The 26016-nt window shown below is 38.0% G+C and overlaps 2 protein-coding genes across 2 annotated transcripts; both read right to left on the bottom strand.

Moving 5' to 3' along the window:
- Window positions 1–1659: 1659 nt before the first annotated feature.
- LOC108677811 lies at window positions 1660–7834 on the bottom strand. The gene is made up of 4 exons (XM_018166102.1): window positions 7826–7834; window positions 6984–7468; window positions 3428–6840; window positions 1660–3110 (listed from the first exon to the last, which is right to left on the bottom strand). Exons 2-4 carry the CDS (start codon window positions 7449–7451, stop codon window positions 2987–2989), a joined length of 4005 nt encoding a protein of 1334 aa, XP_018021591.1. The 5' UTR covers window positions 7452–7468; window positions 7826–7834; the 3' UTR covers window positions 1660–2986.
- Window positions 7835–9498: 1664 nt separating this feature from the next.
- On the bottom strand, window positions 9499–11404 carry LOC108677771. Its single transcript, XM_018166053.1, has 3 exons — window positions 11168–11404; window positions 10100–10163; window positions 9499–9623 (listed from the first exon to the last, which is right to left on the bottom strand). The coding sequence occupies exons 1-3, from the start codon at window positions 11369–11371 to the stop codon at window positions 9499–9501; spliced, it is 393 nt and encodes a 130-aa protein (XP_018021542.1). The 5' UTR covers window positions 11372–11404.
- Between the last annotated feature and the right edge of the window lie 14612 nt (window positions 11405–26016).

Here is a 26016-nt window from a genome sequence, read left to right on the forward strand (position 1 = left end):
TTGCATCAACGATGCTTCTTCATCAACGCAAAGAGCAACAGCATTTGCGAGACTAGGTTCAAGACGAGAGGGCATTTGAGAGCGGCCAGAGTTGAGCTTTTCGGCCTACACTCAGATAAATGTGAGACTTGGTCCGAATAGCGATGCACTTTATTTTTATGCCCTCTTAAGGGTAATCATGACACAAATAAAAGTGCGTATCGGTGCTACGTCCGTTCTCTGCTCGCGCGATGGGTAAAAGAAGACTGTTACTATTCGGATCACACGATATTCATTTGTATAAGAGTTGTAAGGCAAACTCAACACGCATGCCTTGACTACCACGAAATGAACACTGAACAGGACCCGCAATGAACCAGGAAATTTTCTATCTTAATGCCGAAGAGCTCTTAAAAATTTAAATAAAATATTACGTTTATAGATATTGAAAGTTCAGTAGTTGACCTATTGAACTTTCAGTATCTATAAACGCTTAATTAAGAAAATCTTGATCGTAAAAAGCATAGTTCCTAACTCGAGCGGTTACTTACACTCCGTGCACAGCATGAGAACACGAGTATATTTTGCCATGGATAAATTTTTAGCACTTCATCTGTTCCTCAAACCAGCGGAACGCCAATTACGCTCATCACCCAATTAAATTAAATTGGATGAAAAATTGCCTGAAAACTATAATATCGCTCGACAAACCAATAAAATAATCCACAAAATTAATGTGATTTTGGTCTTTATTTGTTCATAATACAGTCGGGAAATTCTTCTGTCATCAATTATGCCTTTTTATTTCAACAGGATAATTAAAGTTCCACGCTATTGATGATTTTCTACAAATATCGTCGATATCGTATCCGTTGTTTTCTCACTTGGCGAGCAGGACTAACGGAGCAAAAATGTATGGCTTTTCTGGTCACAATTCAATGCACCGCTGTACCGCCCTGCGAGCAACAAACACAGATGCCATTAGAATGACTCCTGTCAATTCATCGCAGCCACGAGAAGCAATCATCCCAGTCAAAAAAAAACAGCCCCTGCCAATGTTTGTGCGGTGAGACATTTTTGGACTTGCAGCGCAAAAAAAGAACCCCCAGCGCTGAAAAATTAACGATCCAACCTAACCGCAAACAGAAGAGAAAATCGTTTCAGGGGTGAACAAGTGAAACGTGACGATTGCGACCCCACCGATCGAGGATGATAGAGGATGGCACGCAGGCAGACTTTCCCTGGGCTCCTTCATAGATTGTCTCGTTTATATCGTCCTCTACCGCCGTGTGTCGCTCTCCGGGAACATAACTTTCAACTTAAATTATACGTAAACTACTGAGTTTAGCAACCTGAGGACTTTTGTTCGCAAAAGAGAACATTTTAAATTTGTCGTACGTGGCGGCAACCATCAGTGCAAGTCATTTTTAAAAGTTCCACTACAAAATATGGCATGAAAAATATCATTAGTTTATCTGCATCGATCCTCAATCAGCGTGTCTGGGGACAAATTAAATAGCTTTCACTTATCGAATTATTTCGACACCTCAAAGCTTGGGCAACATCGGACCGCTCTGCTTAATTTCAATGTATAATGGATAAATGCTTTAGTGATACTCGAGCTCTTCGCTTGGCTGTAGTGAGGAGAAGAGCGCAGCAGAAGTACGAATGAAGACGAGATGCGGGCTAACAGTTTATTTAAAAAGCGACAAAGATCACCTTATTGAACTATCATGTTCAAAATCAACAAGAACTGAGCCAGGGGGCGGTACCATCGTACTTGGGTTGTTAAACAGTCCTCAGCTGAAATAATAATGAAACAAATATGTATGAGATTCATTTATACAATGAATTGAAAAATAAACGGATGGATCACAAAATGGAGCTATTATGGGTGAGAGAAATGGTGTGAGAATATAAAAGTTGACCATCAAAAGGGGACAAGTTAAAAATAAACGAACATGAAACATCATAACTTAGTCATGATATCATTAGTCTGCCCAGTAATAACTAGAAAATTTAAAGCAGTAATATAGCGTATTTCAAACAAGGCTGATCGCCCGCTGTGCTGCCATTATGCTAAGGTAACTACATCGTAAAGTTAATACGGGATATCAGTGTTCCTATTATTCGACACTTCTAGTCTCAACAAAAGTATTCATGAATGAAACTTCAAATTACTACAGTTTTTCAGTCTTGACTCTCAAAAATGATGGTAAAATAAAGCTTATGTAGCCAACATAAATATAGATATAATATAGCTATAAAAAAATTGCTCCTCATTCATAATTTAAACGTCCCTTTGATCCTCAGAACTTACTTCATTCCAAAGTAATGATCTGATTTGTATACAAATCTAAGAGGGAAAACCATCACAATAGCAAATAACTGAAACATCCAAACAGGATAATGAAGATTTCTTAAAATTTACCACGCCATAGTGACGGCGTCTTTAAAGAAACCTCGAAAGTTCCTAAGGTTTCCAAACTACGTCTAAAACATACAAGTAAAGAAACGCTTGCACACAAAAATGAACTAGTACGAAGGGTATACTTAATTAGAACCTCATGGATAAATGCACACCTACTTAAATACGAACGACAGGCGCACGACACATTCCTTTTATTCGCGTTTACTGCGACAATAGAAACCATTAAGCGAATTCGCATCAAGAGAATGCTCGCTTCACAGTGATGCGCGTAAATATCAACGAAATATTTTTCCCAATGATATTTACGTTTGATATCAAAGAATGATATCAAAGAATACAACCAGTTACGAATTTTTCAGATATTTACAATAATAGCTCTAAAGAGCGAGAAAACAGGCAAGTCAAAATTCAGACGAGGCTTTTTGAAGAAATCTACGAAGAATTTTTAAAAATCCACAAAGGGTTTCAAAATTATCCGCTAAGAAATGATTCGAACCAAGTCCATTATTTCTGGAAATGCAAATAATAAGAACATTATTTAGAGAAATAGTAGTTTAATTCGCCTGACTTGTTAGGCTATCGACGTATAAGTTTAGGCCGCTTGGGCCCCTTTTGTTTGGGCACGTCTTGAGCGCACGAGGCTTCAGAGGAGCCGTTCCTCGGGAGTTTTGTGGCAAGCGGGTCGCCCTGACGCAGTTTGCTGCACATCAACAAAACGAATATAATAAGAGAATAGCGTGTATTTGACATGACACAGCAATCAATTCATAAAGACAGGCAATGTATGGCTGTCGTACGTTATCTTAATACTTAACTCAGATATCTCAAGACCTACGGCTGATATCTCAAGACCTAAGGCTGATATCTCAAGACCTAAGGCTGATATCTCAAGACCCATCATCAGTGTCTCAGACGTTCCACTAATATCTCCAATCTATCACAAACATCTCGATACCTACCGAAGTTATCGTATCTCAAGACCTGGCAAGACACATAGTCTGCCAGGGAGTAACTCACCTATTAAGCTTGGGTTCTGCATAAGAGACAGCTTTCGTAGCAGCCCTGCGAGGGTGGCTGGCCGTAGGAAAAACAATAGCTCCTCCGTTGCTGGTCCGCTTGCCACCACCAACTCCATTCTCGGATCCATTGCCACCACCTCCATTCTCGGCTCCACTGCCACCACCTCCATTCTCGGCTCCACTGCCACCACCTCCATTCTCGGCTCCGCTGCCACCACCTCCATTCTCGGCACCACTGCTATCACCTCCATTCTCGGCTCCACCATCAACACCTACATCGTTTCCTTTACAGTCATCGTCATCGACAGATTCACGCTTGCCGCTCGCATCGTCAACACCTTTTTCGGACTGGGCCACATCTACACAGACAGTTTTTCTGCCGACATTAGCTTTGACTCCATCGCCCTTAGCTCTAATGTTGACTTTTCTTTTACCACCACCATCGCTATAGTCATTATTTTCATTAACGTCATCAGTTTTGCCTTCTCCACCATCACAAATTGCATTATCTATTCCATCGTCACTATTTACAATCGGTGAGTACACCTCGTCACGTTTTTCCTCGTCAGTTTCTGACGCTTCTAAAGGACTTAATACGAGCAGCGGATCTTCCTCAGCTTTCTGTCCATTGTCATCTTGATCTCCGCTTCGTTCGATTTCACTATTAACCTTCGATGAACATTCATTCGTAACAAGTTTCATTACTTTACAAGTAGTGAGCTTAGAGAACGAAAATTTGCCACCTGCATTATTTCTGAATGCTGTAGAGGCATCTAGTTTCCGTTTCCCAGCATGATCAGTTCCGTTACGAGCGGATTCACCGCCAGATTCCTCAAATTCATCACTTGAACTAGAAACGTCCCGATTTTTTGCACGCTTCCTTTTCAGCATGTTGAACATTTCTTCTTCCTGAGATTCAGGATCAGCTTCATTTGCGTCACAAAGTTCGTTGATGTCTACCAAGTCCACGCAGAAAGATGAATCGGAGTCAGTTATTTGCGATCGACTGACACGGTCACTTCGAGTCCCATTGATTTCAGAGCTTCCTGCACTCGACACTTTCTTTCTTCGAGTCAAGCTGAGAGGTGAGTTTTTGACTACAGACGAAGTGCCTGCAGATATTTTCGCGGATGAGGCGTTAACATCAGCATTAGACGAGACATCAGTATCTTCTTCGTCGGCACTTACCTTCGGAAGAACAGGAGACAAAACCTTGTTCCTCTTGGGAGGGGTATTGACGAAATCAGAATCTTCGTCACTTTCCCTGGTCGCGACTGCATCTTTCTGTGAGCTACCATCATAACTCTGCGAATTTCGGAGAGATTTTTTAGTACAAGCTGAATTAGATACCAACGCTCGGCCGCTTTTCTCAGTAGAGTCGGCTACGCCATCAATCCGTTTAGATTTATACCCTCGCCGACGTCCACGATTAGAGGATTGTGACTCTACAGTCGCAAGGACTTGGTCGTTTCCATCTTCATTGTCGGTTTCTGACAAATCCTCTTCGGAATAGCAAAGACGCTTACTTCGCTTAGATCGAGTGAGCTTCGAAATCGCGGTGGTGCTAACATTTTTTTCATCACTTTCAGCCTCAACAAGTTGAGGAATAGGGACGCCATCCTTGCAAACATCCACCAGAACTATAGACACACGTTTATCAGGTTTTTCGATAGACAATCGCGACAGTTGAGATTTTTCAGATTCAGAAGTCTTGAGTTTTCTAGTCGAAGAGTATGGTGCAATATTGAGTACAGTTGCTTCCATCTGCGATAAATCAAATTCACTGCGAGAATCAGGAATCTTTTTCGAAGTTAAACTTGCATCCCCAGTAGTCAGAGTTCCCTTCTTACTTCTGGGGCAGCGCTTTGGCTTCAACTGAGTTTCTGCATTTCCTTGTCCAGAATTTGTATCGGTCTCGACGGATTCTTCATCTGCTAGTGACGACGTCTTCGATTTTGTCTTCTTACATTTTGAACGCTGCTCGCAACTAATAGTGGATGAGGGTCCAGCCGGGACGGCAAGAGTAAGCTCCATTGGTTCTTCATCCAAGCATGTCTCATTGGCAACAAACTCCGGTAAATGGGCGAGTTCAAGATCAGATTCACCAGCAGCGACTTGAGCACGATTATCAGAATTAATGGCATCGGAGGAAGATTTTGGAAACGGAAGAAGAAATGGAAGACTCCCATTTTCGCAAGAAATATTTTCCTTCTCCTTTTTCGAAGGCGGCTCACTTAAATTCTCCACAGCTTCCTCTTTATCCAAAATATCAGATTTCTCAGCGAAAATTTCCTGCAAATTTGAACTGCCATCAGAAAGCTCTGAAGCCGTTTCTTCATCTGCATCGACACCACTATTAGGCTTAGTCCTGCGTCTGTTTCGTCTGGGACACATCTTATCCAGTTCTTCAAATCTCCGTAGCATCTTGTTAGTGGTTTGAATGGTATCATCGTTTGAATTATGAGCCGCCATGTTGCATTCATCTGACCTCTCATAGTTACCAGAGAAATTTTGAACTTCCACAATAACTTCTACTTCGGGCTTCTTGTCTTGAGCCTTTGATGAAGAATTCCCTGCTACCACAGAATCTTCAGTATTCTCTGAGTTGTTAGATTCATCCAAAATTAATTGAAGATCACTGTCGTCAGATACTCGATCTTCTGAGGTATGGGGTTTCGATTTCATTCGAGTTGAGCGGTCTTTATTCCTCAATACTGACGTCGACCGTTTCGATACAAGAGAAGTGTCGACCGCACCCTCTTCTTCAGGCACTTTGTCCTTGAACTGCGATCGCGTCCTAAATGCATGGTATTTACCCTCAGTTTCATCTTCCAGTACTTGAACCATATGTGAGAAAGACACCGAAGATTTCCTGCCACGTCCGCGCCGAGCCACACTCCTACGAACATTAGGTAGAGCGTCTGCATCAACAAAGCTCATTGCGGCGTCTTCACTAGCAGCAATCTCGGGGACAAAATTACTGAAGCGACTATCAGTGTCCGACTCTCGGGCGGCAACGGTTAACTGATTGCCCCTACGCGGACGGCATATTATCCCAGGATCAGAGTTGTCGGGAATGTTTTCGTAAGTGACAGCAGAAGCATTTCTATCTACAGAATCTAAATGTGAAAGATCAAGAGAATTAACACCGTCAGCAACAGGGACCGTCGCAGTTGCGTCATCTTCTGTCGGATGAACCCATCCGCGTTGGGGCAACCCATCCGTCTCACCGACCAAAGATTCCCGCGTATGGGACATGGATATTTTTTCTGAACGGTCTTTCGTTTTTCGTCTGGGTTTGAAGCGATTCCTTGTCGCTTCAGGACTGTACAGCCAACTCGGGCCCTCGAGAGGATCGTCTTCAACAGACAGTGGCTCATTGTCTTCACTACACGCGTCACGCCCATTCAGCTGCACGCAAAACAAGAGAATATTGTCCACTCCTGCCATTGAATTTTCATCACAATCAGTTCATTATCAAATAAACACCATAGAGTGAGATAATATAAAATTAGTAAATACATTCTAAACAGAATAGCTTACATGGTACTCACCGATTTCTTTTTCTTCATCCTCGGAGACTGGGCAGGAGAAAAGCTGCGTTTCGGTGGTCCAGACTGCAAAGATTTGTTGACAAGTGCAGTCACGGAATCGAGATTAATGTCATCTTCGCTGGAGTAAGATTTAGTGACGCTGTCCCGGGCTGCGTGCTTGTGACTGTAGCTACGAAGAGCGGCGGTGGCAGCAGCGTTGCACTCAGCGTTGATGTTCACCCGAGGCACTAGCAGATTGCTGCCCTGCACACCTAGAACGCTCTTTAATAACCGCATCCCGATACCCTCGGAACTTAGCCCTGTTGCTTGGGTATTTTGTGCGGAGGGGAGTCCTGCAGCCGTAGCATTATTGGAATGTTCTTCAATTATTTCAGTGATGTTGCCTTCGTCTTCGCCATCGTCATCAGCAGAAAAGGAACTACTGTCATTTTCATCGTCTGATGCTTCCTGCTCGTTGATGGCGCTCATGTTCAAGTCGTGGCGGCCTGGTGCAGAAAAGGAACAAACCATTCAGATAATGTCAGAGTAGATCAGAGATCACAGATACATACACACCAATACAATAAATGGAAGACCACATGTAAATATACATTGTCAATAAAAGGAAGACCACATTGACAATGTAAAAAAAAATTCACATCGATCATAAATCATAAGTTACATGTAGTTTCGTCATAACAGCCATCTAATACCAATGGCACCAAGGTATGGTATCAATGGGAAGAGGCATGGTAACTAGCATGGAGAACACATCATGGAAATATGATATCTTTATATGATATATGTGTGCCATGTGCTCAAACTAAAATAATAAAAAAATAACGTGTATCGAAGACTCACACCAGCTTCTCTGCTCTAGATAACTTTACTTGACATATGTCATGTTCTCAACCAAAAAAAATATATATAATATAAATCAGTGGTTCCCAAAGTGGGCGATATCGCTCCCCTAGGGGCGGTGGAAAGATTTTGGGGGGCGATACGGAAGAAGAGGGCGTTTGGGGGGCGATAAGAGGGGCGGTAGTCCGAAGTCAAAGTCAGAAGTTCCAACGTTTGTTTGACAATTTGTACACAACACGTGCAGCACATGACTCCTAGCGATTGTTTTTTCACCCAGATCNGTTCAGTGAACCTGAACAAACATTTCGGCTATCACAACAGCAATTATTAACTTCACGACACTTTTTAATTGAGTTATTTAATTTAAATTTCAATCACAATATAATTAGAATTTATTTTCCACACTTATGGTGATACTATAATATTATAAAACTGCATTAAAGGGAATGAGCATTATTCTTTTCAGCATTTAAAACACTGGTGATGAGTGAACAAAAACAGAGCGAAATGCCATTCCAGATGGAACTCTTGAACAAATAGATGCAGATATACTGTTTAATTTTATTAAATGGAATTGACAAGCAATTAATTTTTTTCAATTGTTCCATTTTCCAAAATATATTCCACGTTATGAAATAATGTTGGTAAGGCTCAAATTTTTTTACAATTTTTATTTTAAAGAGATATTGGATTAATAGAAAAATGGTTCTATGTCAAATAAAATAAAACAAATTCAAAATCTTTCAAAATTTAAACTTTCATGTTAGGCAAAAAATAGACCAAATTTTTAATTCACCATATAGATTTTGATCAACATAACCAACAAATATTCTATTAACATTTCATGATTTTTAATATAAAAATTGCAAAACCGTACTTACGAGCCTAAACCTTCAATAATTTTTGTGCAAATTTTCTCCACATTTTTGTACTTCAAGATAATTTTCCACAATGGGTTGTACGAGATTTACATGTAAACTGGCTTAATGCCCGAGTCAACTCAGGTTAAATTCTATTTACACATTCTTAAGTATTAGTTGACCAGTTGCTTCTTTCAACTAATAGAGTGAATAACTGGTACATAGACACTGAACCCACCACACCTAGAGAGCTAGATACAGTGGGGGGGAATAAATATTCGTACACTTGAAAAATCGTATTTTAATGTATGTAAGTACACACACTTAACAGGAAAAGTGATTTAAATTATGTATAGAGACGCATAAGAATGAGGAAATGATCAGTGCCAGAGATTTAAGCAGCAAGTATTACTTTCAAGTACAATTGCATTTTACAGAAGTTACAATTAAAACCAAATAGTCTTGATGAATATAGTAATAAAACCTTTGAAAAAGTGGAGCCATCAATAGCTAGCCTTGCCAATTTTACAATTCCAGCAATAAGCTTTGCTGGTTGAGCTGAAAAAATCAAAAATTATATCAGAGAATATTAACTAATTGCACAAATCAGGATGAAAGATTTATTATTAAATGAAATGTCTTTAAATAATAATTCAACTCGAGGGCAAAGCTGATGCCAAAACACACATTTCTGTTACCGATATATGAATTAAAAATTTTTTATATTTCAATGCCATTCAATTGATACATCAGATAATTCCAACAACAAATTATACAAAGATAATGCAGCCAGTGCTTACGGTATGAAATACTCACTAATGTTGAGTCTCCAGACGCTGTTCAGTCAGAGAGCGGGCTAGGTCCCTGTTGTTGCTGAGCAGTTGCTCATACTTCTTCTGAGTTCTCGCGTACCTTGTATCCAGATACAGGATCAAGTTCTCTGCAAATTAAAGCGAATCAGTCAAAAAATTTTTAGGTTACTTGAACAAGGAAAGATTGTTAACGATATAAAAATAGATTCTTATTCAAGTTGAACTAGGTACATTTTTTAATAATTAATGAAAAAGCTTGCACCTATGGCAACAATAAACCGAGCCAAAATCTATAACAGTGGTTCCCAAAGTAGGCGATATCGCCCCCTTAGGGGCGGTGGAAAGATTTTGAGGGGCGGTAAGGAAGAAGAGGGCGGTAGGGGGGCGAGATAGGGGGGGCGGTAGTCCGAAGTCAATGTCAGAACTACTGAACAAATTCGAACGAAATTTTGAATTTACAGTCCTAACTTCCGAACGGTAAAGTTTAGCTCGTGAAAAATTTTTCCATTGTGCCTTCGTTCGCGAGTTTTTTTTCATTTAGGAACCAAGGCTCTATAAGTAAAATAATGAAATAATTCTCTCGTCTGACATGCGTACAACTCACCAGCACTATTTCGACGTTTAGTCTTGTGCAGCAGCTTGTATGACTTGAGCCTCTCCATTGGACTCTGCTCAATATACCAATATTGGTCAAATTAAATTTGAAACACAATACACAACATGCCATAAAAACTGTTTTATTGGAAAAGACAGCAGGCCAAACAGATTTTTTTCGTGTCTTTATTTGAAGTTCAAAAAGAAAAAAGAATATAAATAATTCTATGGTAAATTTTGAAAATTTAGGTTACTCAAATTTACTAGCAGACCAATAGAGTATTATATATATATATGCATAGACAGTAGCTTAAACTTGGCTATGCATGAAAAAATCAATATAAGTAGGCATTAACTTGAATAAACTAGTTATGTGAGCAAGCTACAACATTTTGGGTGTGACAATCGTGAGACCTATTAACCTAAATTACACAACAGTGATACGGTATTATCCTGCATACAATGAAGCTATAATCAATCAAACAGAATCATTCAGCACTGGATAGCACAAAAAGTAAATGAATAAAGTTATTCTGCAACTTTGTTCCTGCAAAATATCCACTGCACAATAATTTAACCACGTTTACCATGTGATGGTGATATTACTGATGGTACTGAGGAGAAGATTAGACCACAGGCTACAGGACAACATCATTTCATCACGTTTCAGAGGTTATCAAGCACCAAGCTTTAGATGCTTTGCAATGGATATCATCAGGGAGCATGCACATTTTACGCATAATAATTTGATGCATGACCAAAATATTATCCATTTCTTGATGAAAATAATTAATGTACTCAGAATCACTTTACACAGCCAAAACCTATATATGATCGAGGCTCAAGAATTTAATCTCTTTTCTTAAGTATCTAAACAGAAGAGCTGATTAGATTTTTAGGGACTCCATAGTGAAGTAGTGAAGGAAATATGAATAGCCACTGCTTGAACTGATTAAGACCAGGAATTTCATCAAAAAAGCTTTCTTCACTAACAAGGCTTGCAATGTCAAAAATAAATGTGTGAAAGAAAATAAACAATCATGCTGGAGTCAGAAATCAGATGAACTTATTTTCTCACCTGTCTTTTGAAGCGAGTTAGATCTAGAAGAGCCATGTAACGATTCTTCCACAGCTTCACCTTCCGTTCAGCGTTTGCTAATTTCGATTTTGGGGTCATGAAGGCTTGAGGCAACAAAGAAATATTGCTTACATTACTTTTATTGCATTTCTCTGCCTCTTCTTGACACTCTAACTCCACAGCAGCCAATTTAGATGCCATCATGAACTGTTATATAAATACAGCTAAAGCATACTCTGGAAAGGTTATAAGTATCATAGAGATTTTGATGGTGGACAGTTTGTTTAAATTGTTTAAAAGAATGAGTAAAAATAAAAAGCAGGGATAAGATTTGACAGGCTAAATTTATACTGCATTATATAATGACCATCAGCACTAAAGTAATAGTTCCAGTCAAAGCAGAATCCAACCTGTCATAATTAGGATATACAGCAACAAATATGTTCAGCTTTTATTTATTTACATCAGGAATCAGGATGTGATATTATACCATATCTGTCAGATGGGGGAAGACAGGACCAAAATCACTAACAAGCATGTAGCACCTATACCATGAATAAATGAAAAACCATGAAACTACCAAATGGTATGTTGGTGCAATGGACTTCTATCCCCCAACTCAGACTTTTTGAAACTTTAACCTTTTTTTGTACAAAGCAAAAAAAGTGGGCTGGTCCCATCTTACCCCACTGGGGTAAGATGGGACCATGTTGGGGTAAGACAGGACAAGCCTCTAACTTCAAGATTTCTAGGTTTTTAATAAAATCAAGGACTAGATATTTAATATTATTTCATCTAGAAACATATTAGATAATGAAACAACAAGGAAATTAATCTTTTTAAATATAAAAATGGTGCTTACAGTCTGATTATTATAATTTACTGCAGGCCTTGTGTCTTTCACCATATATATGTATTTCATTACCAAGTCCTTCAGTCAGGCCATTACCAAGTCTATGGTTGTTCATCTAATCTTGGAGCAAGCTTTTTTCTTCGATTTTTGAATAATGGCTGTAGCCTCTACATCAGGAAACTGAAAAAAATTATTTATGAAATTTGGGCATACTGGGCCAAACAGCACTTATTCAATGCTTATAAATTGTTTCTCCTTCTGTCTTCTGCTGTCCCAGGTCCAGCTAGAAATGCTAGATGGGTCACTTGTTATTGTTTCCTTTTGTTATTGCATTGTTTTGTTAGTTATTGTTTAAAATGTATAGCTTTTTATTCCTGTGAAAAGGAATGTGATGAGTAACACTGCATGCATATATGAGCCCTGTTTCGGCCTCCACAAAGTTACTTTATGAACATAAAAATTTGTTGTTTTGAGCAGAAGATAAAAATTTTATTTTTATACTCCCTATATATGTCTGTTGTATAATTTTAATCTATGAGGCAAGATAGGTCCATTTGGGGGTAAGACAGGATCACTTGTGGGATGAAACTGAACCATTTGGTGGTCCCATCTTACCCCATGTCCAGTCCTTTTTTACCCCATTTTAGAATGCATATCAGGCAGTAAAGGGTAACTGGTAGGAATGTCTGGTATGGCTGAAAAGTTACTCCTTACTTGAGGTTACCTGAATACATCCACAAGCCTGGCAAAAAGAGTATTATGTCACTAGACAGAGCTTATTTCCCAAATAAGGTAACCTATTTTCTGACCTGTCTCCACCTAGGTTTAAAAAAAATTGCCTAGAAATCATTATTTGCAGTAAATTGTTGAGACAAACACCAAAATGACAGGAAATGTTGCTCTAACAAATTCTTATATCAAATTGAACTCAGTGCAATCAGTACGCATGACATAGGCTGGTCCTTTCTTACCCCATGAAAGCTGTGATCCTGTCTTACCCCATCTGACTATACAGAGTTTAACAAAAATTTCATGTTTACCACACATATTGAGCAATTAACCAAAAAATTTGGACTTCAGCAACACAGATACCATAGCCAATGAAAATGCTAGTAGGCATCTAGGTTTTGAACTTCATCATCAACTGATATGAAAACTTGAACAAATTATAAGTAATTTATAAATTAACATATGCATTTACAATATATATACCGTCAACCGGGGCTACTCGGGACGATTTTGAACATTTTTCATTCATAACTTCTTACCATGAAACATTTCATAAACAAATTTAGGCTCATTTCAAAGCTCTTTGAAATCCCATGACTTTCCAGGCCTGGAAAATGATAAATCAAATTTCATGACTTTCCAGGTTTTCCATGACCAGTATGCACCCTGTTTATGGTATGGCATATGCCATTGTGTCTTGTGAGACAGTGACTGAGTGAGAGGTGGTGCTATTGTGAGTAGTGTGCTGTGGGGTGTGCCCAGTGTGGGCCTGTCCATAAAACTATAAACATTGAGGATTGGTTCAAAATCTCATAATACCATGTTATATCAACTATAGAAGTGCATCATGCATTAGTGGACTATAATAGACCGGTCACCCAAGATGCAAGAGTTTCAGCCTCTCAGATCCTTGGCAAGTTAGCATGATGATGATTGCATCTAATGATCTGCCTATCTGGGGCTGAGACCCGGAGTCTGGAAGCAAAGCCTCAGGCTCTGAGGCTCAAGGTGCCATTCTATAGTATAGGTAAATAAAAGAACATGAGCTTTTGGGAAATTGGAGTGCTCTGTCATAATTGGAGTGCCACAGGTCACTACACCTTCCTTCGCTAATTCCAGTCAACCACTGTGGACTGCGGTCGGTCGGTGCTCCGCAGGAGAGAATGCCCAGCGCTAATTGGTCAAAGTTTTGAAGCAGACTGTCCAATGAGATGGCTAGCATCAATCCTTCGAAGATATAAGATGCAGAGCACTTCAAAGCGCTCCAAAGGATCTAGGGCTTGTCCAAACCAAAAGATAATCAATTGATTTCCTATGAACTCAATTCATAAGATATGGCCATGAACTATATTAATTGCACTATTATAAAATAACCATTGTAACTTATTAGCATGGTTAGTATCACTCTGCTCATATGTACATGTGAAATCAATTATAGGAGATCCAGAAAATCAATTAATATCTAACAAAAAGACACTCCAGAAGAGTGACTTTGGCAACCGTACAAGCTAGCTGCGGCCGGTTGCAAGCACTCCCAATGCACAAGGAGTCCATAGTTTATACTTTGTAGAAGCATAAATAGAATTCTTTGCATAGCATTGAATCAATATAAAATTGTTTGAAACTAAAAATTATACTATGAAAAGATAATGCCCTATCTGGGTATATTATTTAATGAAGCCAATTTTTATTAAATTCATACAAATTTCTGTGCAATTCAAGGGAGCGTCTGGCTAAATAAATTGATAAATTTTACTCCTACTTCTTTCCTCATTTTGGAGCTGCTACTAGCTTGAAAAGGCTTGTCTATTGCAGCACACTGCTTTCATGTGCATGCTCTAGTTTTTGCATAAAGAAATTTCAGAAATATATAAATGATTATTTTTTTTCAATATGTAGCAATATTTTTAAAGATTTCTTTAAATCAAATCTGTACCTATTTATAAATCATTATTCTCGTTAATTTCAAAGTGTTTACACTCATTTGAAAGCTACAAACATCAACATGATACGTTCAAGAGAGCAAATACCACCAATGTACATGCTATGTTTTTGGCGTTAGGCCGTTGTGACAAGAAAAAAAAATATGAAAAAAAACTTACTTATGTTGAGCTGACATTTAATGTTGGATATTTTATATAAATATTATAAATAATGAAGCAAATATGGTGCACATTTCATCTGAAGGTATCCAAATGACCACAAATTATTCAACCTAAAGTTTATTCTCAAAGTTATATACGTAACAATGTAACGCAGTTTCAAAAGACATGACTTTAATAATAGGATAGAATAAATTAAATTCTAGAAAACTGATATCAAAGATAGGAGATCTGAAAATGTAATGAATACTATTCATTAAATGAAGGCAGTAGAGAACCATGCCTCTGGCAACCAAACAAGGTAGCGGTGACCAGGCATGGAATATATCTACTTGGTGAGCCGCGACTGAATTTTTTGAGCCGTGGTTTTATGGATTTGCCAGCCATGATTCCATTTCTTCGAGCCGTGATTCCATTTCACCGAGCCGTGAGTTCCATATCTCGACCATGAAAAGCCATTTTCAAGGTGCGAATTCATTTACAAAGTCCATGCACTTGTTACCCCAAATCTCTAATTTTACCCTAAAACAGTCAAATCATCAAATGGCAACAATAAAATTTGTCTTTACTGTAAGTTGAGCACGTGTTAATGCAGTCTGACCGCTTTGACATGACTGCAACTATGCGCGATCTTCAACAAAATGTCCAGTTGATTTGTTTACATTACGATGTTTATGTTTTTTCTGCAGGATATTTAGGTGGGAACAGTAAAGCAATGCAGATTGTGCAAATTGAAAATTTTATGAAATGACATGTTTGCCAAGTGCAAACCGTGATTTTTCAATCAAACAAAAATTTATGACATTTGAGCAACGAGATTTCATACCTACTGAAATTATGATATTAGAGCTGCGATATTTCAGAGAAAAAAAGAACTTTTCCAGCCCATGTGCTGGCGGTGACTGGCATCCAGGGCTGACAAAGGAGTCAATAGGTTTGGGATGGCCAACGGTTCATGGTTTGACAGCAAGATCTTGACTCCCATGTTGTGATACTCGTTTGTGAATTATAGATCAGATTGTGAGCAACATTGTGCATATTTTTTATTGCAACATTAGCGACATTCTTTTCCAACAGTGGCATGAACAGTAAAGCTTGAAAGAGAAACCAAGGATGGAACTCAAGGAAGCCTGGAATAGAGCCTGCCCAGGCTGGGACTAGAAATATGATTGGCAACCAATCACCAATGAAAGTAGGTAATTCATTGACTCATTGTCATTTTTTCAATCATTGATGACATTTTGCAAGTGCAACCAAGTAAAGTCATTAGGCAATTTTACAGTTCAATTCTTATTTTTTATCAAAATCACTTTTTGAAACTCCACTGGGGTCTGAAAGACTGGGAGAGACCAAGCTGGGTTTAGACCGCCGCAAGTTGCTAATTACCGGAGTGCTCGACCAAAGGCAGAGTGCCATAACGCCACAAGTACTACCTCCCTTCCTAGAATTTTACTATGCTGAGCTAAGGCTCAGCCACTCAGGGTTACTTTAATTGCTGACTGCTTAGTGGATGCCATTAAGTGATTTAGGTCTACAGAGGCGGCTTTAAAACTGACAGAAACTAACATTGGCAATGGCATTTGGCAACTGCCTGGCAAGGTGCTGACTGCTGAGGCTCTGCTTTACATGATAACATGAACTGATGCCGCAGTCTGAAGGAGTTTATGAACAAAGTATCTTTGCCTCATGGCTCACTGCAGGCTCAAGTCACAGCCACGCAAGCCAGTCAGCCACTAGCCTAGCCCTAGCGCCACTAGCCTAACTTGGCTAGCCAGCAACCAAGCATACTGAGCAATGATAGCATAATGGCTGCGGTTGGCAGCCTGGCATTATACTGGCTGCACTGGCATAGCCATAATAGGCTAAGTGGCCAAGCAGTTTTTTAGCCACTTTCTCAAGTTCAATTTTGCATCCCATAAATAGATTAATAGACCAGTAAAGTATTTTGGATACCACATACCAGCATTATCATATATAAGATATTGATTTAAATCTTGAGTAAATGAGTAAATTAAAAATAAACTGATCATAAAAATTCTCTGGTTTGCCAGTTGCCACTATGACTACTACTGACTAAGTATGCCAGCCAGCCTCACCCACTCCCAGTCACCCTTCACTCTCAACAGGGGCATAGTGATTAGGGTAAACGCGGTATATTCCGTCACCTTAAGGACGCATCGAGAAATGAAAAACTATAAAAAAAATAGCCGTATGCGTTACTCAAGTTCTGTTTGCTTTATGTGACTCTCAAAACACTGCACTACGCGTCAGCAACGACGAAACGTCACAAAATGTTGCCATATTTATTTAAAAGCCTTTAGAATGCAAACCTACCAAATCCCTATATTCCGTCACTGTGTGTGGCTATATTTGGCACATGGTGAGCCAGGTGAGGCCTATTCCTTTCGCGCTTCAAATTCTACTGATACGTAATGCCGTCATCCACGTGTTCAAATTCCTTTTGCTGTGTGAGCTGTATTGGAATAGAATACAACACGGCTTTGAATTAGAACACTAAAGAATATTGAACACTACTTAATTACGCTTTTAATTAACAACTATTAAGCTTTTAACTAAGCAAATTTTAATTTTTGTACACAGCTTGGAACGATCTGTGTGTGTCCAATTCAAGTTGTGACGGAATTAGTTTTCATGTGTCTAAATCCATTTCTCAACTTAATCATCTATTAATTTATTTACCACACGGCTCGTAGAAATGGAATCACGGCTGGCAAATCCATAAAACCACGGCTCAAAAAATTCAGTCGCAGCTCGCCAAGTAGATATATTTCATGCCTATTTCTCACTAGGTAGCGATCTTCTTCTTCTTCTTTTCCGGATGTCCACGCTGGGTGGACTTAAAGCCACAGGACAACCGCAAGGATGACCGTGGGGCCTGAGAGCTTCTGCAGACTGGGTAGCGTGCATTGTCTCTCTTTGGAACTCAATATTTTCCCACTAGATGGCCAAGACCTAGTGTTTTGGCAGTACCGCAGTAGTTTGAAGTTTGAACTCACTTTAACTTTGACGCGCAAATGTATGACATCACCATTTTAACTAATAATAACTATCAACGAACGCATGGAACTAAAACAAAGCTTAATATAAAGGAAAAACTAGAGAGGTGACGGAATTACCCACGACACGATGTCAGAATATACCACATTTACCCTAGTGACAAACAGGAGATTTTTTAGAATCAGTTCATTTTTAATTTCCTTAATTTCTCAACATTTAAACCAATTTCTTAGGTATGATACCATAATGCTGGTATGACTATGGTATCCATGATACTTTACTATAGGACTCCAACAAGAACTTGAGGAAGAGTCTAAAAAACTCTTTGCTTTGCCTGGTTGCCACTATGAATTTACAGGGCCCCAGGGGCAGGGGGGCCGGAACAGGCAGCAGGAGCAGGCCAGCAGCCACACATTCTCAACAGTCAGCAGTCAACTGAAATTCTTTTGAAGCAAAATTTTCTCCACATTTTTGTACTTCAAGATAATTTTCCACAATGGTTTGTGTGAGATTTACAGGTACACTGGCTTAATGCCCGAGTCAAATCAAGTTAAATTCTATTTACACATTCCTAATTAATAGTTGACCATGCTTCTTTTAATTAACAGAGTGAATAACTGGCAAATAGACACTGAATCCACCACACCTAGAGAGCTAGATATATGTTTGATATATGTTTATCATCATGATTTTGTTGATTATATACACATTTTAACAAAGTAATGACCTCTTGGTAGGCTGGTGTCAGAAGCATCCAGTGAGAGGCTGGAGTTGTTGCATTCAGCACCAGTGATGAGAGCATCAACCTTATTCTTCACCCCCACCAGTAGTGACACCTGCAAATTATCACCGTCATTATAGTGTAGAAGTATTAGGATGTATATACATAATAACACATATGAAACATTACAATAGAATCCATACACTGATTTATATATTCGAAACTCCACTCCTAAAAATTCTTAATTCCTCTAAATGCCAAAGAGGAAGAATTAAAACCATGCATTCAAAAAATACCTTTCCCCTAAAGAGAAGGAATAACACTTCATCTTTGTACCAAAAATTTTCAAACAGCAAGCAGATAGAAAGTTTTACCTGCTCCCTGGCATTGGATAGGCTTTTGTTGACTTTGTCTGAAATGGGTCGAGTGAGTTCAACCAGAATCTTCATCAAATGGCCTGACACAGCATGATTGATGTTTTCTTGTAGTTTCTGCAATTCACCTTGGTATTCGAGGCTTTCAGAACAACTGTTGATTAAAAAAAAATCACTACAATATATAGGAAATAATGCAAGAATTTGAAGACTAAAAATTTCTTAGCTTTGGCCTCATAAAACCCAGAATGAGGAAATGATCAGTGCCTGAGATTTAAGCAGCAAGTATTACTTTCAAGTACAATTGCATTTTACAGAAGTTACAATTAAAACCAAATAGGTAGTCTTGATGAAAATAGTAATAAAACCTTTGAAAAAGTGAGGAACCAAGGCTCTATAAGTAAAATAATGAAATAATTCTCTCGTCTGACATGCGTACAACTCACCAGCACTATTTCGACGTTTAGTCTTGTGCAGCAGCTTGTATGACTTGAGCCTCTCCATTGGACTCTGCTCAATATACCAATATTGGTCAAATTAAATTTGAAACACAATACACAACATGCCATAAAAACTGTTTTATTGGAAAAGACAGCAGGCCAAACAGATTTTTTTCGTGTCTTTATTTGAAGTTCAAAAAGAAAAAAGAATATAAATAATTCTATGGTAAATTTTGAAAATTTAGGTTACTCAAATTTACTAGCAGACCAATAGAGTATTATATATATATATGCATAGACAGTAGCTTAAACTTGGCTATGCATGAAAAAATCAATATAAGTAGGCATTAACTTGAATAAACTAGTTATGTGAGCAAGCTACAACATTTTGGGTGTGACAATCGTGAGACCTATTAACCTAAATTACACAACAGTGATACGGTATTATCCTGCATACAATGAAGCTATAATCAATCAAACAGAATCATTCAGCACTGGATAGCACAAAAAGTAAATGAATAAAGTTATTCTGCAACTTTGTTCCTGCAAAATATCCACTGCACAATAATTTAACCACGTTTACCATGTGATGGTGATATTACTGATGGTACTGAGGAGAAGATTAGACCACAGGCTACAGGACAACATCATTTCATCACGTTTCAGAGGTTATCAAGCACCAAGCTTTAGATGCTTTGCAATGGATATCATCAGGGAGCATGCACATTTTACGCATAATAATTTGATGCATGACCAAAATATTATCCATTTCTTGATGAAAATAATTAATGTACTCAGAATCACTTTACACAGCCAAAACCTATATATGATCGAGGCTCAAGAATTTAATCTCTTTTCTTAAGTATCTAAACAGAAGAGCTGATTAGATTTTTAGGGACTCCATAGTGAAGTAGTGAAGGAAATATGAATAGCCACTGCTTGAACTGATTAAGACCAGGAATTTCATCAAAAAAGCTTTCTTCACTAACAAGGCTTGCAATGTCAAAAATAAATGTGTGAAAGAAAATAAACAATCATGCTGGAGTCAGAAATCAGATGAACTTATTTTCTCACCTGTCTTTTGAAGCGAGTTAGATCTAGAAGAGCCATGTAACGATTCTTCCACAGCTTCACCTTCCGTTCAGCGTTTGCTAATTTCGATTTTGGGGTCATGAAGGCTTGAGGCAACAAAGAAATATTGCTTACATTACTTTTATTGCATTTCTCTGCCTCTTCTTGACACTCTAACTCCACAGCAGCCAATTTAGATGCCATCATGAACTGTTATATAAATACAGCTAAAGCATACTCTGGAAAGGTTATAAGTATCATAGAGATTTTGATGGTGGACAGTTTGTTTAAATTGTTTAAAAGAATGAGTAAAAATAAAAAGCAGGGATAAGATTTGACAGGCTAAATTTATACTGCATTATATAATGACCATCAGCACTAAAGTAATAGTTCCAGTCAAAGCAGAATCCAACCTGTCATAATTAGGATATACAGCAACAAATATGTTCAGCTTTTATTTATTTACATCAGGAATCAGGATGTGATATTATACCATATCTGTCAGATGGGGGAAGACAGGACCAAAATCACTAACAAGCATGTAGCACCTATACCATGAATAAATGAAAAACCATGAACCTACCAAATGGTATGTTGGTGCAATGGACTTCTATCCCCCAACTCAGACTTTTTGAAATTTTAACCCTTTTTTGTACAGAGCAAAAAAAAGTGGGCTATCCTATCTTCTATCTATCTATCCTATCTTCTATCTATCTATCTTATCTATCTTCTATCCTTTTTTTTGTACAAAGCAAAAAAAGTGGGCTGGTCCCAGCTTTTGTAAAAACCAGAAAAACATGGTTTTTAAAAATATTTTTCATATTTATTTATTTTCTATTTTTTAGTTAGCAATTTTTGCAATTCAAATCAATTTCTAGGGTTGGCAAGTGTGGATGTTTGAGAAAAAACTCAATTCCAAACCATGAATTTTTAGTGTTTTTTTTATTTTTTTTTCCAAAAAAAAATTTTTTCATCATTATTTCTGATGATCAAATATTGAATTGTTAGGCAGTATAAGCATGCATGCCAAATTTCAAGTTTCTAGGATGTTCAGAAGAGCTCTAAATTAAGGTCTGAATTTTTGATGACAGACATGAAACGAAGTCAAGAAAAACGTGGTGAAATGTTTTTATTCCTGTGAAAAGGAAGGTGATGAGTAACACTGCATGCATATATGAGCCCTGTTTTGGCCTCCACAAAGTTACTTTATGAACATAAAAATTTATTATTTTGAGCAGCAGATAAAAATTTTATTTTAGTACTCCCTATATATGTCTGTTGAATAATTTTAATCTATGAGGCAAGATAGGTCCATTTGGGGGTAAGACAGGATCACTTGTGGGATGAAACTGAACCATTTGGTGGTCCCATCTTACCCCATGTCCGGTCCTTTTTTACCCCATTTTAGAATGCACATCAGGCAGTAAGGGTACCGTCAACCGGGGCTACTCGTGACAATTTCGAATGTTTTTCATTCATAACTTCTTACTATGTTACATTTCATAAACAAGTTTAGGCTTGTTTCAAAGCTCTTTGCAAGGGCTAACACATGGCTTCTCCAAAAAAATTTCATATGTTATTTGTAAGGTGCCAGAAGCAAAAAACGAGTGTCCAGAGTAGCCCCGTCGAGCTCCAGTGTCCATCAGCTCCAGTAACGTCTAGTCTTGTAACCATGACACCTTGAATGCCTATTTCAAGGCGCTTGGGACTTTGTTGTGCTCTACTGAACATTCACACTTATAGTCACTGCAAACCTATCTCCTCCTAGAGTTTTCAAGCTACAGCAATGAGAGATATACCATTCGATTTGCAAATAAAAGATCTAGAGATTGGTTGTACCGTCAACTGGGGTGAATTCGGCCACTGGGGTGACTTTGGCCAACGTTTATGATTTTGTTTTGCAGCCATCTGTTTCTGTTGTAGGTGTGTTGTGTGATTGGAAGAAAATGATATCCAGTGTAGTTTTTCTTATCTATCAATTGGAAACTGTTTTGTTTTAATAATTTTATATACTGCTTGACCAACACAATCTGAATGACACAGTACTGTAAAGAAAAAAAAAGCTGATTGCAAACTTCAATGTTTTGATACAAAAAGAATTTTGGAATCAGATTTGTTTCACTTATTTTGGTATCTTGTATAATGATTATTTCAATGGCTACCGTCAACCGGGGCAACTCGGGACTGGCGGGGCAACTCGGGACGCACCTCCGAAACGGCGTAAAACTGTTATAGTAGCGAAACTAATAGGAATATTGCAAAACTAAATATAGTGGCGTAAACGTCAACATTTTTCCTATCTATGTAGTATAAAGGCAGTAAAAAAATACGACATTTACTAGCTTTGAAAAATTCCTGAAAAAAATGGTGAAAAACGCTGTTTTGAAAAGTTACTTCTGCTAAGGTCTGTAGCAAAAAAGATGTGTATAAGAGACAGGCACAAGACTTAACGTTACAATCTTAGAGGGCCATCTCTGAATANTCGCACCTCTATCAAGCATCATCGGTTTTTTGAAGAATGCTCAAGATCCCATGTGGACTAGATTTTTTCAAACTTTCACATCCAGCTGCCATTGAAATTGACAGAAAGCAGCTTTAATGAAGCATATGATTTGCAAATGTGAGTTTTATCTTTGAGTTACAATTTTTATAATACACAGTGGCATTGATTATCATTTTTTAAAACACCCTACATGGCCAATGTCACCCCGCTAATGTTTGAATTTGGCCATGCAATCATTTTACTACATTTTTACTAGGTTTTAACACATGTGGCCAAAGTCACCCCATCGCGGGGTGACATCGGCCAACCAGCTAATTAAAAAAATAAAATCATTTTTTGATAACAGTGACATCATTTAGACATGACACATTTAAAGAAGAACCTTTCAGTAATATATTTACAAATTTACAATCACCAGCATTTACAATTTACAATCACCAGCATTCCTATTTTGTATGAATTTGATCAGCAGAAACTAGTGTAATTTGGCCAAAGTCACCCCAGTTGATGGAAGCTTTTTTTCAATTTCATTATAGTTTTGAAAATATTTAAAAAAGGAGGGTGGGGGGAAATCAATTTTTTTCTAAAAAATGCCCACCCCACCCACAAAAATTAGAATTTAAAAAAAACAGCAAGGACCAATCTATAGTTATGGTCCTTACGCATTGAATGATATGCATCTCGATGTTGTAGCTTGAAAATTCTAGGAGGAGATAGATTTCTACAGCACCCCATTTTTGGCTGTTTTCTAAGAATTTCATGTTTTCTTTCATTTTTACAACACTTCTCTTTAACTTCACTTTTCGTTGTTTGTTTGTCTGCTACAAACCTTATAATCGATATTTAACACACTTTTAGCTGTCCAATTGGTCTGAAATTTTGCACACTTGCTTAAACTTGGAGACAATGCGTGAATAAATTGACAGAATAAAGAATTTTAAAATAAAAAAATTTTCAATATTAAGAAAAATGTTAAAATAATTTTGTCTTCTACAAATCTTATACCGGTACCGTAAAATGGGGTTACTTTGACCGGCGGGGTAACTTTGACCACTTTTCGTTTTTTTAACAGAAACCCCCAAAACTCAAAAACGATTCGACATAGAAAAATTTTGTCAATGGCCATCAAAGGCCTAATACTGAGGCTACATAACACAATAGAAAGATTTAAAAAGTTTGCATATCTAATAGGTTAAAAAATTAAAANAATGGCAAGCATGTGATAAGGAGCCAAGGTTAGCACATTTTGAACTAACAGAATCTAGTTGATTGGTCAAAATAAAATACTATCATGAGCGTTAATCTAGCCTAAGTGAATTCAGATCAAAGTTAGAACTAAGTGTAACTACAGCTTACCAGAGAGTGGAAACAATAAGTGCGCATTCCACCTCTCACGAGTTTCAACGAGCTAATGAGTAAGGCTACCTACGTGTACTTATTGGCTACTTATCTGCTGACATGGCGCAGCGGACCAATGAAGATTGGCCACTGTTGCCATGCCTGATGAATTTCCTCTACAATAGGAATCTTAGAAATAATAGTTTTCAAAAAAATTGAAAAAAATTAGTCCATTTTTCAGACGTAATGGAATAAAGGGAAAAGTTTGTAGCTTTTTCACTTCAATTTGTACTCTATTCAAATTTATATGGTAGTTTTCCAGCCTTTTATCCATTTATAGATCTATAATTTTTACCTATACTTATAGTTATACCATATTCTTTTGAATAACTATAGAAATGGACCAAGCTCCCTAGTCCCTAGTTATTATCTAGGGCCTAGGGAGCTTGGTCTAAAAACAGCAGGATTGAAAAATTTCTTATTACTAAAATCTTGCTAGTTCTTGCAGCTCTAAACAGGCATATTTTCAATTCCATGACTTTCCATAGCCTGAAATGGAATCCCATGACTTTCCAGGCCTGGAAAATGATAAATCAAATTTCATGACTTTCCAGGTTTTCCATGACCAGTATGCACCCTGTTTATGGTATGGCATATGCCATTGTGTCTTGTGAGACAGTGACTGAGTGAGAGGTGGTGCTATTGTGAGTAGTGTGCTGTGGGGTGTGCCCAGTGTTGGCCTGTCCATAAAATGATGAACATTGAGGATTGGTTCAAAATCTCATAATACCATGTTCTCTTTACTCTTATATCAACTATAGAAGTGCATCATGCATTAGTGGACTATAATAGACCGGTCACCCAAGATGCAAGAGTTTCAGCCTCTCAGATCCTTGGCAAGTTAGCATGATGATGATTGCATCTAATGATCTGCCTATTTGGGGCTGAGACCAGGAGTCTGGAAGCAAAGCCTCAGGCTCTGAGGCAGCTCAAGGTGCCATTCTACAGTACCGGTACCTTAAAATGGGGTTACTTTGACTCCTGGGGTAACTTTAACCACTTTTGGCTTTTTTTAACAAAAACCCCCAAAACTCAAACTATTTGACATAGAAAAATTTTGTCAATGGCCATTATAGGCCTAATACTGAAGCTACGTAACACAATAGAAAGATTTAAAAAGTTTGCATATCTAATAGGTTAAAAAATTAAAAATGTGACCCACAAAAAAGAGCTGTTATTCAAAGCCTGTCAGAGTACCCCCTCCAACTTTTTTATTTTTTGGTAAAATAACTCCAGGTTTTGATGCATTGTAGTAGAACTCTTCTAGTTACATATGCAAATGATAAATTTTAGGAAAGTGTCATAGTTTGCAAATGGGGGGCACCACCCCCTAATGGGGGAACTTTGACCACCTAATGGCAGCCATGATGGGGTAACATTGACCAGCTTGGGAATTAAGTTAAAATTACCATAGGTACCTACCGTCAACCGGGGTAATTCGGGACGATTTTGAGCGTTTTTTGTGAATAACTTCTTACGATGAAACATTTCATAAACAAGTTTAGGCTCATTTTATAGCTCTTTGCGAGGGCTATCGAATGGCATTCTCTTATACACATCTAGATGTGTATAAGAGACAGGTTATAGTGACAACCATCATATGTTTTGAAGAAATAAATCATAGTTTAGGTCAATTACTT

The sequence above is a fragment of the Hyalella azteca genome, unplaced genomic scaffold, assembly GCF_000764305.2.
Source record: "Hyalella azteca isolate HAZT.00-mixed unplaced genomic scaffold, Hazt_2.0.2 contig6974, whole genome shotgun sequence".
In the NCBI taxonomy this organism is placed as follows: Eukaryota; Metazoa; Arthropoda; class Malacostraca; order Amphipoda; family Hyalellidae; genus Hyalella; species Hyalella azteca.

What these genes read in the sequence shown, in the direction of transcription:
- LOC108677811 (XM_018166102.1), bottom strand. Translation starts at nt 7,451, where the DNA reads ATGAGCGCCATCAACGAGCAGGAAGCATCAGACGATGAAAATGACAGT. An exon ending in GGATGAAGAAAAAGAAATCG is followed by an intron (nt 6,841 to 6,983) that starts GTGAGTACCATG and finishes TTTTGCGTGCAG; the next exon opens with CTGAATGGGCGTGACGCGTG. An exon ending in GCAGAACCCAAGCTTAATAG is followed by an intron (nt 3,111 to 3,427) that starts GTGAGTTACTCC and finishes GTTGATGTGCAG; the next exon opens with CAAACTGCGTCAGGGCGACC.
- LOC108677771 (XM_018166053.1), bottom strand. Translation starts at nt 11,371, where the DNA reads ATGATGGCATCTAAATTGGCTGCTGTGGAGTTAGAGTGTCAAGAAGAG. An exon ending in TAACTCGCTTCAAAAGACAG is followed by an intron (nt 10,164 to 11,167) that starts GTGAGAAAATAA and finishes TATATTGAGCAG; the next exon opens with AGTCCAATGGAGAGGCTCAA. An exon ending in TAAACGTCGAAATAGTGCTG is followed by an intron (nt 9,624 to 10,099) that starts GTGAGTTGTACG and finishes TTTAATTTGCAG; the next exon opens with AGAACTTGATCCTGTATCTG.